This window comes from Podarcis raffonei, chromosome 18, assembly GCF_027172205.1.
Source record: "Podarcis raffonei isolate rPodRaf1 chromosome 18, rPodRaf1.pri, whole genome shotgun sequence".
Taxonomy (NCBI): domain Eukaryota; kingdom Metazoa; phylum Chordata; class Lepidosauria; order Squamata; family Lacertidae; genus Podarcis; species Podarcis raffonei.
This window is the reverse complement of record NC_070619.1, coordinates 9034468-9049743: the sequence shown is the minus strand read 5'-3', so window position 1 is coordinate 9049743 and position 15276 is coordinate 9034468. Positions and strand designations below refer to the sequence as shown.

At 48.6% G+C, this 15276-nt stretch overlaps 1 protein-coding gene across 1 annotated transcript in view; it reads left to right on the top strand.

Annotated features, from left to right (window-relative positions):
• HCN2 (hyperpolarization activated cyclic nucleotide gated potassium and sodium channel 2) overlaps nt 1-15276 on the top strand; it is a 56431-nt gene that overhangs the window by 29400 nt on the left and 11755 nt on the right. Inside the window, exons 2-3 of the mRNA XM_053372775.1 lie at nt 3236-3659; nt 11660-11821. Coding sequence (XP_053228750.1) covers nt 3236-3659; nt 11660-11821 — 586 coding nt within the window. The remainder of the gene's footprint in view (nt 1-3235; nt 3660-11659; nt 11822-15276) is intronic.

Sequence of the window (15276 nt, the reverse complement as noted above, 5' to 3'; positions counted from 1 at the left end):
AATACATCAAACATTAAAAGCTTCCCTAAACAGGGCTGCCTTCAGATGTCTTCTAAAAGTTTGGTGGTGGTCGTTCTCTTTGACATCTGGTGGGAGGGCGTTCCACAGGGCGGGCGCCACCACCGAGAAGGCCCTCTGCCTGGTTCCCTGTAACTTGGCTTCTGGCAGGGAGGGAACCGCCAGAAGGCCCTTGGAGCTGGACCTCAGCATCCGGGCAGAACGATGGGGGTGGAGACGCTCCTTCAGGTCTACTGGGCCGTTTAGGGCTTTTAAGGTCAGCACCAACACTTTGAATTGTGCCCGGAAATGTACTGGGACCCAATGTAGGTCTTTCAAGACCAGTGTTATGTGGTCTCGGTGGGTGGAGGGATGCTTTAATACCATCAAAGAAATAAATTTTAAGTTTGGGGTTCACCCAAGCATGCTGATCTTTCCCGTTTCTGCCCATCTTGCCAGCACCGAGCCATCGTGTTCGTTGCTGGAAGGATGGCTGACAATATATTGCCACCGCCGTGTGAGGTTTCCGGGGCACAAGAGGACTGTTCTCAAGGTGCTTTCAGCCTAAAGCAGCACTTGGGGGAAACTGGACAGAAGGCAGTTTCCAGGCGTACATGCGTATCTCCCGATATGCCCCACGGAGGACCTTATGGTCCATAAATAGCAACACCCTAGAGGTCCCGGGCCCTAAGGAAGTCAGATTGGCCTCAACCAGAGCCAGGGCCTTTTCAGCACTGGCCCCGACTTGGTGGAACGCTCTGTCTCATGAGACCAGGGCCCTGCAGGATCTGATTTCTTTCCGCAGGGCCTGTAAGAGTTGGGTCTTTGGCTTGGAATCAACTTGATCCCCTCCCCCTCTTTCTTTTTTCCTTTCTTCTTCTGTGTTGGAACTCCTATTTGGGGACTTCCCTGGCTTTTTTCTGGCCCACGTAGGACCAGTCTGGATAGTTAGCCTTGGTGAAGACTTGACGTTTTGATCCCCCCAAAAGTTTTTGATTGAGTTTCCACTGAAATGAGGCTGCATTTTAATGTTTAATCTTGTTTTTCAAGCTGTATTTCAATCAATTGTTTTTATATTTGGTGTTCGCCGCCCTGAGCCCGGTCTTGGCTGGGGAGGGTGGGGTATAAATAAAATTTATTATTATTATTATTATTATTATTATTATTATTATTATTATTATTATTTGTTGTTTAGTCATTTAGTCGTGTCCGACTCTTTGTGACCCCATGGACCAGAACACGCCAGGCACTCCTGTCTTCCACTGCCTCCCACAGTTTGGTCAAACTCATGCTGGTAGCTTCGAGAACACTGTCCCACCATCTCGTCCTCTGTTGTCCCCTTCTCCTTGTGCCCTCCATCTTTCCCAACATCAGGGTCTTTTCCAGGGAGTCTTCTCTTCTCATGAAGTGGCCAAAGTCTTGGAGCCTCAGCTTTAGGATCTGTCCTTCCAGTGAGCACTCAGGGCTGATTTCCTTCCAAATGGAGAGGTTTGATCTTCTTGCAGTCCATGGGACTCTCAAGAGTCTCCTCCAGCACCAGAATTCAAAAGCATCCATTCTTTGGCGATCAGCCTTCTTTATGGTCCAGCTCTCACTTCCATACATCACTACTGGGAAAACCATAGCTTTAACTATACGGACCTTTGTTGGCAAGGTGATGTCTCTACTTTTTAATATTATTATTATTATTATTATTATTGCTTTTGACACTCTTGGCAGCTGGGTCATTTTACCTTTAGGATGCAGACTTCCCCATCATTCTTGCCCCTGCCCCCCGACAGACACCCTTGTGAGAACCCTTCTCTGTATTCAAGTGTGTTTGTGGAAAGGCGTGGCAGCGTTTAATCTTGACTGACAATGCACAGCGATCTCCAAATTGCTGCATGCTGCCTCCTTCGACCTTGCAGGCTGTCGAAGAAGGTCGTTGACAGTTTGAGTTGCATGGCTTGTGGGGATCAGGGAGGAAGGGTGCGTGGATGAGTTTGGGGGGAGGCAGGAGCCAACTCCCCTCTCCTTAAAAATGTGCCTTATTTTTTACGCTGCAGAGCTTTTTACATATCTCCAGGATTACATCATGGTCATCAGGAGTGCCCAGGGACGTTGTTGCCACACAGAGTCCAAAGCCCTGGCACCGAAATTTGTGGGTGCACGGCCGCTTCATGGGGAATTTTGTGGGTGTTCCCAGGGCCCCAGGGAGTTGACGATCAGGGTGTTCAAAGTTCAGATCTGTCTTCTTTCTAGAACTGAATGAGTAGCGCTTTAATTGCTGCATTTTGCAAACTGTAAGAGTTTGCTGTTTAGTCGTTTAGTCGTGTCCGCCTCTTCGTGACCCCCTGGACCAGAGCACGCCAGGCCCTCCTGTCTTCCACTGCCTCCCGCAGTTTGGTCAGACTCATTCTGGTCGCTTCGAGAACACTGTCCCACCATCTCGTCCTCTGTCGTCCCCTTCTCCTTGTGCCCTCCATCTTTCCCAACATCAGGGTCTTTTCCAGAGAGTCTTCTCTTCTCATGAGGTGGCCAAAGTCTTGGAGCCTCAGCTTCAGGATCTGTCCTTCCAGTGAGCACTCAGGGCTGATTTCCTTCAGAATGGAGAGGTCTGATTTTCTTGCAGTCCATGGGACTCTCAAGAGTCTCCTCCAGCACCAGAATTCAAAAGCATCCATTCTCCGGCGATCAGCTTTCTTTATGATCCAGCTCTCACTCTCACTGTAAGAGTAGGGCGTGTCACTTTAAGGAAGTGAAACTTCCTTAGGGAGGTGGCTTAAAAACAGGCATTTTTTTGGGTGTGAGGGGTTCAAATTTGGTATTATTTTTGTGTAACTGGACAACGTTTAGCTTGGCAAGTACAGTGGTACCTCTAGTTATGAACTTAATCCGTTCTGGAGGTCCGTTCTCAACCTGAAACTGTTCTTAACCTGAAGCACCACTTTAGCTAATGGGGCCTCCTGCTGCTGCTGCGCCGCCAGAGCCCGATTTCTGTTCTCATCCTGAAGCAAAGTTCTTAACCTGAAGCACTATTTCTGAGTTAGCGGAGTCTGTAACCTGAAGCGTATGTAACCAGAGGTACCACTGTACACACATTTTACTTAAAAAGCGAAAACACCCATCCCCTGGCTTGAACCTTCTTCCCCTGGGGGTTCCCCAGCTGGTTTCTGCCATTGCATCCAATCAGTTTATGACACTTGCTGTTTGGCTGGTTCCTGTGTTCCTAAGACGTCTTTTCCCCTTCCCTCTCTAGGTTCTACTGGGACTTCACCATGCTTCTCTTCATGGTGGGCAACCTCATCATCATCCCTGTTGGTATCACCTTCTTCAAGGATGAGACCACGGCCCCCTGGATCGTCTTCAACGTAGTGTCGGACACCTTCTTCCTCATGGACCTGGTGATGAACTTCCGGACGGGGATCGTCATTGAGGACAACACAGAGATCATCTTGGACCCTGAGCGCATCAAGAAGAAGTATCTAAAGACGTGGTTCGTGGTGGACTTGGTCTCCTCCATCCCTGTGGATTATATTTTCCTCATCGTGGAGAAGGGCATCGACTCGGAGGTCTACAAGACTGCCCGGGCTCTGCGCATCGTCCGCTTCACTAAGATCCTCAGCCTTTTGCGGCTGCTTCGCCTTTCGAGACTTATCCGTTACATTCACCAGTGGGAGGAGGTAGGATTGTTTATTCATTTGCAGCCTTCCTTAACCCAGTAGTCCCCCCCAGATTTTGCTGGACTACAGCTCCCTTCAGCAGAAGCTGGCGAGGCCAGTGGTCAAGGATGATAGGAGTTGTGGTCCTGTAGTCTTTCAGCACCATAGAGAGCTCTGAGCTTGGGGTAGTTGTTTCCCTGAAGCGCAGAGAGCTTCTAAGTAGGTGGGGAGCTCAGGCAAGTCATGCAGTACCACGGAGAGCTCTGAAGTGGCCGTTCAGTGTTATAAAGGAATTTGAGATTGTCTTTCAATACCATGGAGAGCTCCAAGAGCTCATTCAGCGCAGTGGAATTTCAGGTGGTCTTTCAGTACCATGGAGAGCACCAAGTGGTCGTTCAGGACCACGGAGAGCTCCACAATTGTCCTTCAGTGCTGTTGCTCCCTATTTGTGGAATCCTTTCCCCAGGAAGGCTCGTCTGGTGCCTTCATTAACATATCATTAACATTAGGCTCCAGGCATAAATGTTTCTCTATAACCAGGCCTTTGGCCTTTGAAATGTGTTTGTGGTAGGGGGTTGTTGGTCTGGGTTTTTTTTTGTTCTGGGACCCAAAATTTGGATTGAGCCCAGAACAAACCAGGGGCTGGCTTTTGGGCTGAGGTTTTCTCCAGAGTTACAAATCCAGATGGGATTAAACTGGCCCCCGGCAACCTCTGCCTGTCCTCTCTTCCACGACCTAAGCTAGATGGAGGCTATGATGATGGGGGAGAACCTTGAGATCCTTGGAGGAAAATGGAGATGTACATGAAAAACACAATAAACATACATTTTTAATAGACAGTGGTTAAAGACATATGGTTGAATAAATGGAGACTGCCTGGCCTTCCCACTTTTCAGGAAGAAATGTCAGATGTGGAAGATTGACTGTCTTCAGAAGGATATCGCAGAACGGGAGAGGGTTAGAAATGGGCGATCCAAATTATCAAGGGGCAGGAATAACCCACACGCCTCCCTCTGATAATGAAGGGGTACAACATCTGGGATTTTTTAGTTTGGGAGGAAAGTCAGCAAGGGGGAATGTGATGGAGGTTTGGAAAATAAATGCATGCCATGCAGAAAGGATAGGGACGCGGGTGGCGCTGTGGGTTAAACCACAGAGCCTAGGACTTGCCAATCAGAAGGTCAGCGGTTCGAATCCCCACAACGACAGGGTGAGCTCCTGTTGCTCGGTCCCTGCTCCTGCCAACCTAGCAGTTCGAAAGCACAGCAAAGCGCAAATAGATAAATAGGTACCGCTCTGGCAGGAAGGTAAATGGCGTTTCCGTGCGCTGCTCTGGTTCACCAAAAGCGGCTTAGTCCTGCTGGCCACGTGACCTGGAAGCTGTACACCGGCTCCCTCGGCCAATAAAGCAAGATGAGCGCCACAACCCCAGAGTCGGTCACAACTGGACCTAATGGTCAGGGGTCCCTTTACCCTTTACCTATGCAGAAAGGAAAGGGGGAGAGTTTTTTCTCCTCTCGCAGTTTCGGGAAGTTTTTAATGTTTGATGTTTTCTTGTGTTTTTAATATTCTGTTGGGAGCCACCCAGAGTGGCTGGGGAAACCTGGACAGATGGGCGGGGTAATTGTGTGTGTGTGTGTGTGTGTGTGTGTGTGTAAATAAATAAAATCATCATCAACACCACCACAACACTAGAACTTGGAGCCATCCAAGTAGTGTTAGAAACTCAGATAATATAAGCTAGGAGCCAAATGGCTCCTTAATCCAAGGTTGCAGCTGCCAAAACAGAATGCCTTGTTGCCATTTTGGGGCAAGACAGCTCTAAAGCCTTTTTTATTGATTGATTGATGGGCTGTGATTGATTCTCAGTGAAATATCTGGCTAGTTCAGTTGACAACCTTGAGCTGAGTTAAGAGCTTTGAGAACTTAAAGAAGAAAAGTCCCTTGATCCAGGGTCAAGTCCACATACCGTATTTTTCGCCCTATAGGACACACTTTTTCCCCTCCAAAAATGAAGGGGAAATGTGTGTGCGTCCTATGGGGCGAATGCAGGCTTTCGTTGAAGCCTGGGGAGCGAGAGGGGTCGGTGGGCTTCGCGGACCTCCAGGCTTCGCGGACCTCTCCGCAAGCAGCGGGAACTCCCGGAGAGTTGCCAGCATGCCGAAGCCTGCGCGCGCTGACCTCAGTGCGTCCAGGCTTCGCGGACCTCTCCGCAAGCAGCAGGAACGCTCCCGCTGCTTGCGGAGAGTTTCCAGCATGCCGAAGCCTGTGCGCGCTGAGATCAGCGCATCCAGGCTTCGCGGACCTCTCAGCAAGCAGCGGGAGCCAGCGCTGGGCTCCCACGGCTTGCAGAGAGCTGCCTGTTTGGGGGCTGGGGTCGGGGGAAGCTCGGGCCTCCCCCGCCCCAGCCCCGCGCCTGGGGGGAAAAATAATTTCCCCCCTTTATTTCCCCCCAAAAAACTAGGTGCGCCTTATGGGACGGTGCGTCCTATAGGGCGAAAAATACGGTAATTATTAACCTGCCCCTACTTCTTTTTCTTAATGGTGACACGGATCATTCATAACTTAAGAATATTCTTCACCACCGTCTTCCGTTGTCTTCCGTGTACAATGGATATTGTGTGGGAATATGTTGTTGTTGTTGTTGTTTAGTTGTGTCCGCCTCTTCGTGACCCCCTGGACCAGAGCACGCCAGGCCCTCCTGTCTTCCACTACCTCCCGCAGTTTGGTCAAACTCATGCTGGCAGCTTCGAGAACACTGTCCAACCATCTCGTCCTCTGTCGTCCCCTTCTCCTTGTGCCCTCCATCTTTCCCAACATCAGGGTCTTTTCCAGGGAGTCTTCTCTTCTCCTGAGGTGGCCAAAGTCTTGGAGCCTCAGCCTCAGGATCTGTCCTTCCAGTGAGCACTCAGGGCTGATTTCCTTCAGAATGGAGAGGTTGGATCTTCTTGCAGTCCATGGGACTCTCAAGAGTCTCCTCCAGCACCAGAATTCAAAAGCATCCATTCTCCGGTGATCAGCCTTCTTGATGGTCCAGCTCTCACTTCCATACATCACTACTGGGAAAACCAGAGCTTGAACTATACGAACCTTTGTTGGCAAGGTGATGTCTCTACTTTTTAAGATGCTGTCCAGGTTTGTCATCAACTTTCTCCCAAGAAGCAGGCGTCTTTTAATTTCGTGGCTGCTGTCACCATCTGCAGTGATCATGGAGCCCAAGAAAGTAAAATCTCTCACTGCCTCCATTTCTGTGTGGGAATATACTTGGCATGAAAGGCTTTTCTAATTTGTGGGACGGGAAGGGGAAAAAAACCCTCAATCTCTTTCTGACCTGGAGGCAAATTTAGTCCTCTGTCCATGGTGCTGAAGCCACACTCCTAAGTGGTTTCTGCAAGTCTATGATTTTCTCCCTCGATTTGACACTTCGTCGCTCATTAACAGGGAGAGATTCTCAGTTTTGGCACCTTAAACGATGACGAGCGACAAGGAGGAACAAGACATGGGCAGCTAAGTTCCTAACTGGGCAAATTCTGCAATAGGAAGCCGGTTCCGGTATAAACAAGGAGAAAAATAAAGGGCTTCAGTTTGGCATATGCAGCTACTTACTTGAAAGTAAATGATGCTGAACAGAGTGTGATGTACTTGGAATCTTATAATTTTAGGGTTGGAAGGAATCTTGAGGGACACCTCCGCCCCTGCAAGGCAGGAATCTCGACTAAACTTCTTAGAGAACATGTTATTAGCAGCGTGAGTGTGGATAGCAGCCCAGGATACAGTCATACCTCGGGTTACAGATGCTTCAGGTTGCGTTTTTTCGGGTTGTTGTTGTTGTTTAGTCGTTTAGTCGTGTCCGATTCTTCGTGACCCCCTGGACCAGAGCACGCCAGGCACTCCTGTCTTCCACTGCCTCCTGCAGTTTGGTCAAACTCATGCTGGTAGCTTCAAGAACACTGTCCCACCATCTCGTCCTCCGTCGTCCCCTTCTCCTTGTGCCCTCCATCTTTCCCAACATCAGGGTCTTTCTCAGGTTTTTTGGGTTATGGACTGCCAAAACCCGGAAGTACCGGAATGAATTACTTCCAGGTTTCAGCGGTTGCGCATGTGCAGAAGTGCTAAATCGTGCTTTGCGCATGCGCAGAAGCCGCCCTGGACGTTCAGCTTCCGAAAATACCATACTTTTCCGTGTATAAGACTATGCTTTTTTACTCTAAAATAAACCACGGAGCCTCTTGGGCTTGCCGATCAGAAGGTCGGCGGTTCGAAACCCCGCGACGGGGTGAGCTCCCGTTGCTCGGTCCCTGCTCCTGCCCACCTAGCAGTTCGAAAGCGCATCAAAGTGCAAGTAGATAAATAGGTATCGCTCTCGCGGGAAGGTAAACAGCGTTTCCGTGCGCTGCTCTGGTTCGCCAGAAGCGGCTTAGTCCTGCTGGCCACATGACCCGGAAGCTGTACGCCGGCTCCCTCAGCCAATAAAGCGAGATGAGCGCCGCAACCCCAGAGTCGGCCACGACTGGACCTAATGGTTGGGGGTCCCTTTACCTTTTTAATGTTCAAAATCTGGGCTCGTCTTATACATGGATAGTACAGTTGTACCTCAGGTTACATACGCTTCAGGTTACAGACTCCGCTAACCCAGAAATAGTACCTCGGGTTAAGAACTTTGCTTCAGGATGAGAACAGAAATCATGCGGCGGCAGCGTGAGGCCCCATTAGCTAAAGTGGTACCTCAGGTTAAGAACAGTTTCAGGTTAAGAACAGACCTCCGGAACGAATTAAGTTCTTAACCCAAGGTACCACTGTATCTCCCCCCCCCCATTTTCTTAAATCGGAGCCCCCCCAAATAGGAGGCGTCTTATACATGGGGACGTTTTATAGACGGAAGATACGACAGTTCGCAAACTGGAACAATCACTTCCGGGTTTCGATCGTTCGGGAGCGGATTTGTTCAGGAGACGAGGCATTTGAGATCCAAGGTAGATGCTTTTGGTTGGGTAGGGGGCACGGCGGATGAGTTTATGGAGCCGGGGGGGGGAGTTTATGGAGGCACTGGCCTGGAGCGGGACATGGCAGGACCCCAAAGGTGGGTGCTGCCTCGTGTCCACGCTTTTGCCCTGTCCTTCTGTGTCTCCCAGAGAAACTGCAGCCATCTCCGTGTCGTAATTTTTGCCGGAAGGGGAGCATCTGTGCAACGGCTGCGAGCTTCCACATGCCGGCTCCCCCCCCCTCGACGCAGGCCATGCGCCGCAGAGAGGCCCTTGTCTCTCCCCTGACCCCAGCTGTAATTACCCACTAGATTGAATGTTGGAACAATTAATACGTCCTCGTCAAACGACGAGCCTTTTGTGATTGCGTTTCCTCCGCGCAGAGAGAGAGAGAGAGCTATTTCCACGCTGCCTCGAGCCTGCGATCAAAACGGCAGCAGCAGCGTTGGTGGTCCGCAGGGCAGGTGGGGGAGAGCCCCATCCCCCCGCTGCAAATGATTGCGGTCGCCGGTTCGAATCCTGCCTTAACTACTTCTGGGAAGCGGGAGCTGTTTTATTAGGCCGCACCTGTGACGTCTGCAAAACCTTGGGTTCAATTTCTGGCACGTCTACAGTGGTACCTCTGGTTACGTACTTAACTCGTTCCGGAGGTCCGTTCTTAACCTGAAACTGTTCTTAACCTGAAGCACCACTTTAGCTAATGGGGCCTCCTGCTGCTCCCGCGCGATTTCTGTTCTCATCCTGAAGCAAAGTTCTTAACCCAAGGTGCTATTTCTGGGTTAGCAGAGTCTGTAACCTGAAGTGTATGTAACCTGAAGCGTATGTAACCCGAGGTACCACTGTACTTAGTAAGAGTTGGAATACCAGAGGGCCTCCTCTCTCGATCAATCTTCCTGCTCAGTCGCTTAGCGATATTTCCAACCTGTCTTTAAACATCAACTGTTTAGCGCTTCTGTGCATGTGCGACCGCCGAAACCCGGAAGTAACCCCTTCTGGTACTTTCAGGTTTCAGCGGGTCTGTAACCCGAAGAAACACAACCTCAAGCGTCTGTAACCTGAGGTATGACTGTACATCTTCCAAAAATTTGAAGACAGCAATCTGGTCACCTCTCAGCCTTTTATATGTACAGTGGTACCTCAGGTTACATACGCTTCAGGTTACAGACACTTCAGGTCACAGACTCCGCTAACCCAGAAATAGTACCTCAGGTTAAGAACTTTGCTTCAGGCTGAGAACAGAAATTGTGCGACGGCAGCGGGAGGCCCCATTAGCTAAAGTGGTGCTTCAGGTTAAGAACAGTTTCAGGTTAAGAATGGACCTCCGGAACGAATTAAGTACTTAACCCGAGGTACCACTGTATTTAGTTTTCTGTGTTTTTTTCGTGTTGTTTTAATTTGCGTAAGCTGCTTTGAGCCCCAGTCGGGCGGGGGGGGGGGAGGATATAAATATAACAATAACTTTAATAATTATTCCTTTTGCTCTTAGGAGTGCGGTATCGAGAGGCGTCTGCAAACCCGTTTTCTGTTTTAAATTTAAAGTAAAATAAAGAACAAAACGGAAAATCAATGGACTGGCCATCTTGTTCTGTTTTGTAGGTGCAGGAGAGTCTTTGTAGTGGCTCTTAAGACCATTTTAGTCTGGCGAGCTTTTCAAAGAAACAGAACGAAACTTCAGAACTTTAACAGTAATTGCGCCCCCCTGTTTTCAATGTGCTGATATATATATATATATATATCTCACCCAGTTTAGTGTTATTTCTCTAGAACTGGCCTTTCATCTGTCTCAATTGAGATATTTGTCTTCCAAACTGGCTTATCACAGAAATGTGGGGTGTAGATCATAGAATCGTAGAATCTTAGAGTTAGAAGGGACCCCAGCGGTCATCTAGTCCAACCCCCTGTGATGCAGGAATCTCTCCTAAAGCACCCATGACAGATGGCCACCCAACCTCTGCTTAAAATCCTCCAAGGAAGGAGAGTCCGCCACCTCTTGTGGCAGTCTGTTCCACTGCCAAACAGCTCTTACTGTCAGAAAGTTTTCCCCAATGTTTAGTCGGAATCTCCTTCCTTGTAACTTGAAGCCATGGGTTCGAGTCCTGCCTTCCAGAGCAGGAGAAAACAAGCGTGCTCCCTCTTCCATGTGGCAGCCCTTCAGATATTTGAAGGTGGCTCTCATATCTCCTCTTTTCCAGGCTAAACATACCCAGCTCCTTCGACTGTTCCTCATCAGGCTCGGTTTCCAGACCCTTGATAATCTCAGTCACCCTCCTTTGCCCACCTTCTGGCTTGTCAACATCCTTCTTAAATTGTGGCACCCAGAACTGGACACAGGTGTGATCTGAGCTGGGCAGAATAGAGCGGGACTATGGATTATGACTTCCCTTTTAGGGACACAGATGGTGCTGTGGGTTAAACCACAGAGCCTAGGACTTGCCGATCAGAAGGTCGGCGGTTCGAATCCCCGCAATGACGGGGTGAGCTACCGTTACTCGGTCCCTGCTCCTGCCCACCTAGCAGTTCGAAAGCACGTCAAAGTGCAAGTAGATAAATAGGTACCACTCCGGCGGGAAGGTAAATGGCGTTTCCGTGCGCTGCTCTGGTTTGTCAGAAGCGGCTCAGTCCTGCTGGCCACATGACCCGGAAGCTGTACGCCGGCTCCCTTGGCCAATAAAGCGAGATGAGCGCCACAACCCCAGAGTCGGCCACCACTGGACCTAATGGTCAGGGGTCCCTTTACCTTTACCTTTATGACTTCCCTTGATCTGGACACTAGATTCTTGCTTGATGCAGCCTGGAATAGCATTAGCCGTTTTTGCTGCTGCATCACACAGTGGGCTCATGTTCAGCTTGTGGTCCACCGAGACCCCTAGATCCTTTTCACACGTACCGCTAGCAAGCCACGTGTCTGTCCCCCATCCTGGTTCTTCTTGCCTAAGTGCACAACCTTACCTTTGTCCCTGTTGAAATTCATTTTCTTAAGCTGGGCCCAGTTCTCTAGTCCGTTACAGTCCTGAAATACTATATGCGTTTCCCTTTCAGATCTTCCACATGACCTACGACCTGGCCAGTGCCGTCATGAGGATCATCAACCTCATTGGAATGATGCTTCTTCTGTGTCACTGGGATGGCTGCCTCCAGTTCCTGGTCCCCATGCTCCAAGATTTCCCCAGCGACTGCTGGGTCTCCATCAATGGGATGGTGGTGAGTCCGGTTGCCTTGACGTCTTCCCCCATCTTGGCTCTTGCTACTGGGAGCCGGCCTCAATAATAATAATAATTTATTATTTATACCCTGCCCATCTGGCTGAGTTTCCCCAGCCACTCTGGACGGCTTCCAATCAAGTGTTAAAAACAATACAACATTAAATATTAAAAAACTTCCCTAAACAGGGCTGCCTTCAGATGTCTTCTAAAGGTCTGGTAGTTGTTTATTTCCTTGACATCTGGTGGGAGGGCGTTCCACAGGGCGGGCGCCACCACTGAGAAAGCCCTCTGTCTTGTTCCCTGTAACCTCACTTCTCGCAATGAGGGAACCGCCAGAAGGCCCTCGGAGCTGGATCTCTGTGAACGATATGGGTGGACACGCTCCTCCAAGTATACTGGACCAAGGCCATTTAGGGCTTTCAAGGTCAGCACCAACACTATGAATTGCTCTCGGAAACGTACTGGGAGCCAATGTATATACGTCTTTCAGGACTGGTGTTATATGGTCTCGGTGGCCGCTCCCAGTCCCCAGTTTAGCTGCCGCATTCTGGATTAATTGTAGTTTCCGGGTCACCTTCAAAGGTAGCCCCACGTAGAGCGCATTGCAGTAGTCCAAGCGGGAGATAACCAGAGCATGCACCACTCTGGCCAGACAGTGCGCAGGCAGATAGGGTCTCATCCTGCATACCAGATGGAGCTGGTAGACAGCCGCCCTGAACACAGAATTAACCTGTGCCTCCATGGACAACTGTGAGTCCAAAATGACTCCCAGGCTGCGCACCTGGTCCTTCAGGGGCACAGTTACCCCATTCAGGACCAGGGAGTCCCCCACACCCGCCCACCCCCTGTCCCCCCAAAACAGTCCATGAGGACTAGAAACAGCCTCGTCCCCCTAATTGCCTCCTCATCACGGAAATGCAGACCTTGGGGAAACATAGCCCCCCCCTTCCTTTCTCCCTCTCTCTCTAGTAATTTTTTATTTGGTTTTACACAGTCCTTTTTTTTCCTTAAAGAAAAATGTTTACAGGTTATGACCTTTAAAGCCCTTTGTAGCTTAGGGCCCTCGTATTTATGGGACCTCCTCTCCTGGTCTGCCCCGCAGAGGACCTTAAGGTCCATGAATAATCACAGTTTAGAGGTCCCGGGCCCTAAGGAAGTCAGACTATCCTCCACCAGGGCCAGGGCCTTTTCAGTGGTGGCTCCGACCTGGTGGAATGCTCTGTCCCATGAGACCAGGGCCCTGCAGGATTTAACTTCCTTCCGCAGGGCCTGTAAGACAGAGCTATTCCGCCTGGCCTTTAATTTGAATTCAGCCTGATCTTTTATTCCCCTTCCTTCCCTCCCCCTCCCCTTTTTATGAAGATTACCCGCTTTGGGATCCCACAGCTAATTCTCCCCTGGTCTCCTCGCTGGCCCAAATAGGACTAATTTAGCCAGCTAGCCCTGGTGATCATCTAATGTCCATGCAGAATGTAGGCACCCTATATATAGAAAGGAGCAAACCAGGGATATTTTAGGGAGCACGCTAGCAGGCGGGGCCCATGACTTACATTATAGGAGCCTACAGAACATAAAACAACGTTGCTGTATGTAGGTTTTATTTTATTTGTTCTTTATCTTATATTTTGGAAATGTACATCCAGTTTTTTCCTTTAATTTTTTGGGGGGGTCCCCAAGAGAGTGGGGCCCTAAGCTGTAGCTTGTTTAGCTTATAACGTGGTACCTCAGGTTACATACACTTCAGGTTACAGACTCCACTAACCCAGAGATAGTACCTTGGGTTAAGAACTTTGCTTCAGGATGAGAACAGAAATCACGCGGCAGCAGCAGCAGGAGGCCCCATTAGCTAAAGTGGTGCTTCAGGTTAAGAACAGTTTCAGGTTAAGAATGGACCTCTGGGATGAAGTTTACGGCATGTAATGCCTTAAGAGAGAATATTATGAAAATGATCTATAGGTGGTACATAACCCCAGTCAAGCTTGCAAAGATTTACCATTTGCCTGACAACAAATGTTGGAAATGTAAGGAAAAGGAAGGTACATTTTTTCACCTCTGGTGGACGTGCCCGAAGATTAAGGCATTCAGGGAAATGATCTATAATGAACTGAAAAAGGTATTTAAATATACTTTTCCCAAGAAACCAGAGGCCTTTCTCTTGGGTATTGTCGGCCAGGGGGTGTCAAAGATAGATACAACTTTCTTTATGTACGCCACAACAGCAGCTAGAATACTCATTGCGAAGTACTGGAAGACGCAAGATTTACCCACACTGGAAGAATGGCAGATGAAGGTGATAGACTACATGGGCTTGGCAGAAATGACGAGCAGAATCCGAAACCAGGGAAGAGAAGCAGCGCAAGAAGAATGGAAAAAGTTCAAGGACTATTTAAAGAAATATTATAAAATTAATGAAAGTTAGAATGATGTTGGATTGGAAAGCAAATGGTTACTATTAGCAATGGTTAAGACAAGGAGAATAAGGAAAATTAGCTCAAACTTTAATTAAAATAAGGGAAGATTTGCTGAGTAATTGATAAGAACTTGGAATACAGAAAAGGGAGGCATGAGGAAGTCGGGGAAGTAAGGTATAAGAAACTAAGATACGAAATGGTACATGTTTTTTGTTCTGTTTTTGTTTTTGTTTTTTTTTGTTTGGTTATGTATTTGTTATATGTTTGTGCTGTTATAAAAATCTGTAATAAAAATTATTTTTTTTAAAAAAAAGAATGGACCTCTGGAACGAATTAAGTACGTAACCCGAGGTACCACTGTACGTAAATCCGGCACCGGTTGAGCTAGTACAGTGGATGCTCAGGTTGCGAACGTGGTCCGTGTGGGATGCACGTTCGCAACCTGCGTCCATGCACGCGCGGGTTGCGATTCGGTGCTTCTGCGCATGCGCAAAGCGCGATTTAGCACTTCTGCGCATGTGCGACCGCTGAAACCCGTAAGTAACCCGTTCTGATACTTCTGGGTTTTGGCGGTGCGCAACCCGAAAAAACGCGACCTGAAGCGGCTGTAACCCGAGGTATGACTGTAATAGTGAAAACACGGACCTGTCAGACAGGAGGACTGGTTTGTGTTGTGCCCAGTCTGCCTGCTTCCTCCTGTAACTCAGTCTCAGTCAGTTTTATTGCTCATAGCCAAAGGCTGCCGCAATGTACACAGAATTATTTGGTAATTAAAAGAAAATATACTGAATTGATAAAAAAGACTTAAAACATTTATATTATCAAAACATTACGTACTCTAAACAGAGCTATAAAAGTACCCCAATGTACAAAACAAGACATTAAACAATAAAATTCGTAAGCTAAAATCATCACATGGCCACTAATGTTAAAAGCAATGTCAATTAATACAGTGTGCAATTTATACTCAGGTAGATAGATAGGATCAAATAAATTCATCTCCTTTACAGTTCATGGCTACCTTGGCTATATAATTTGCCCT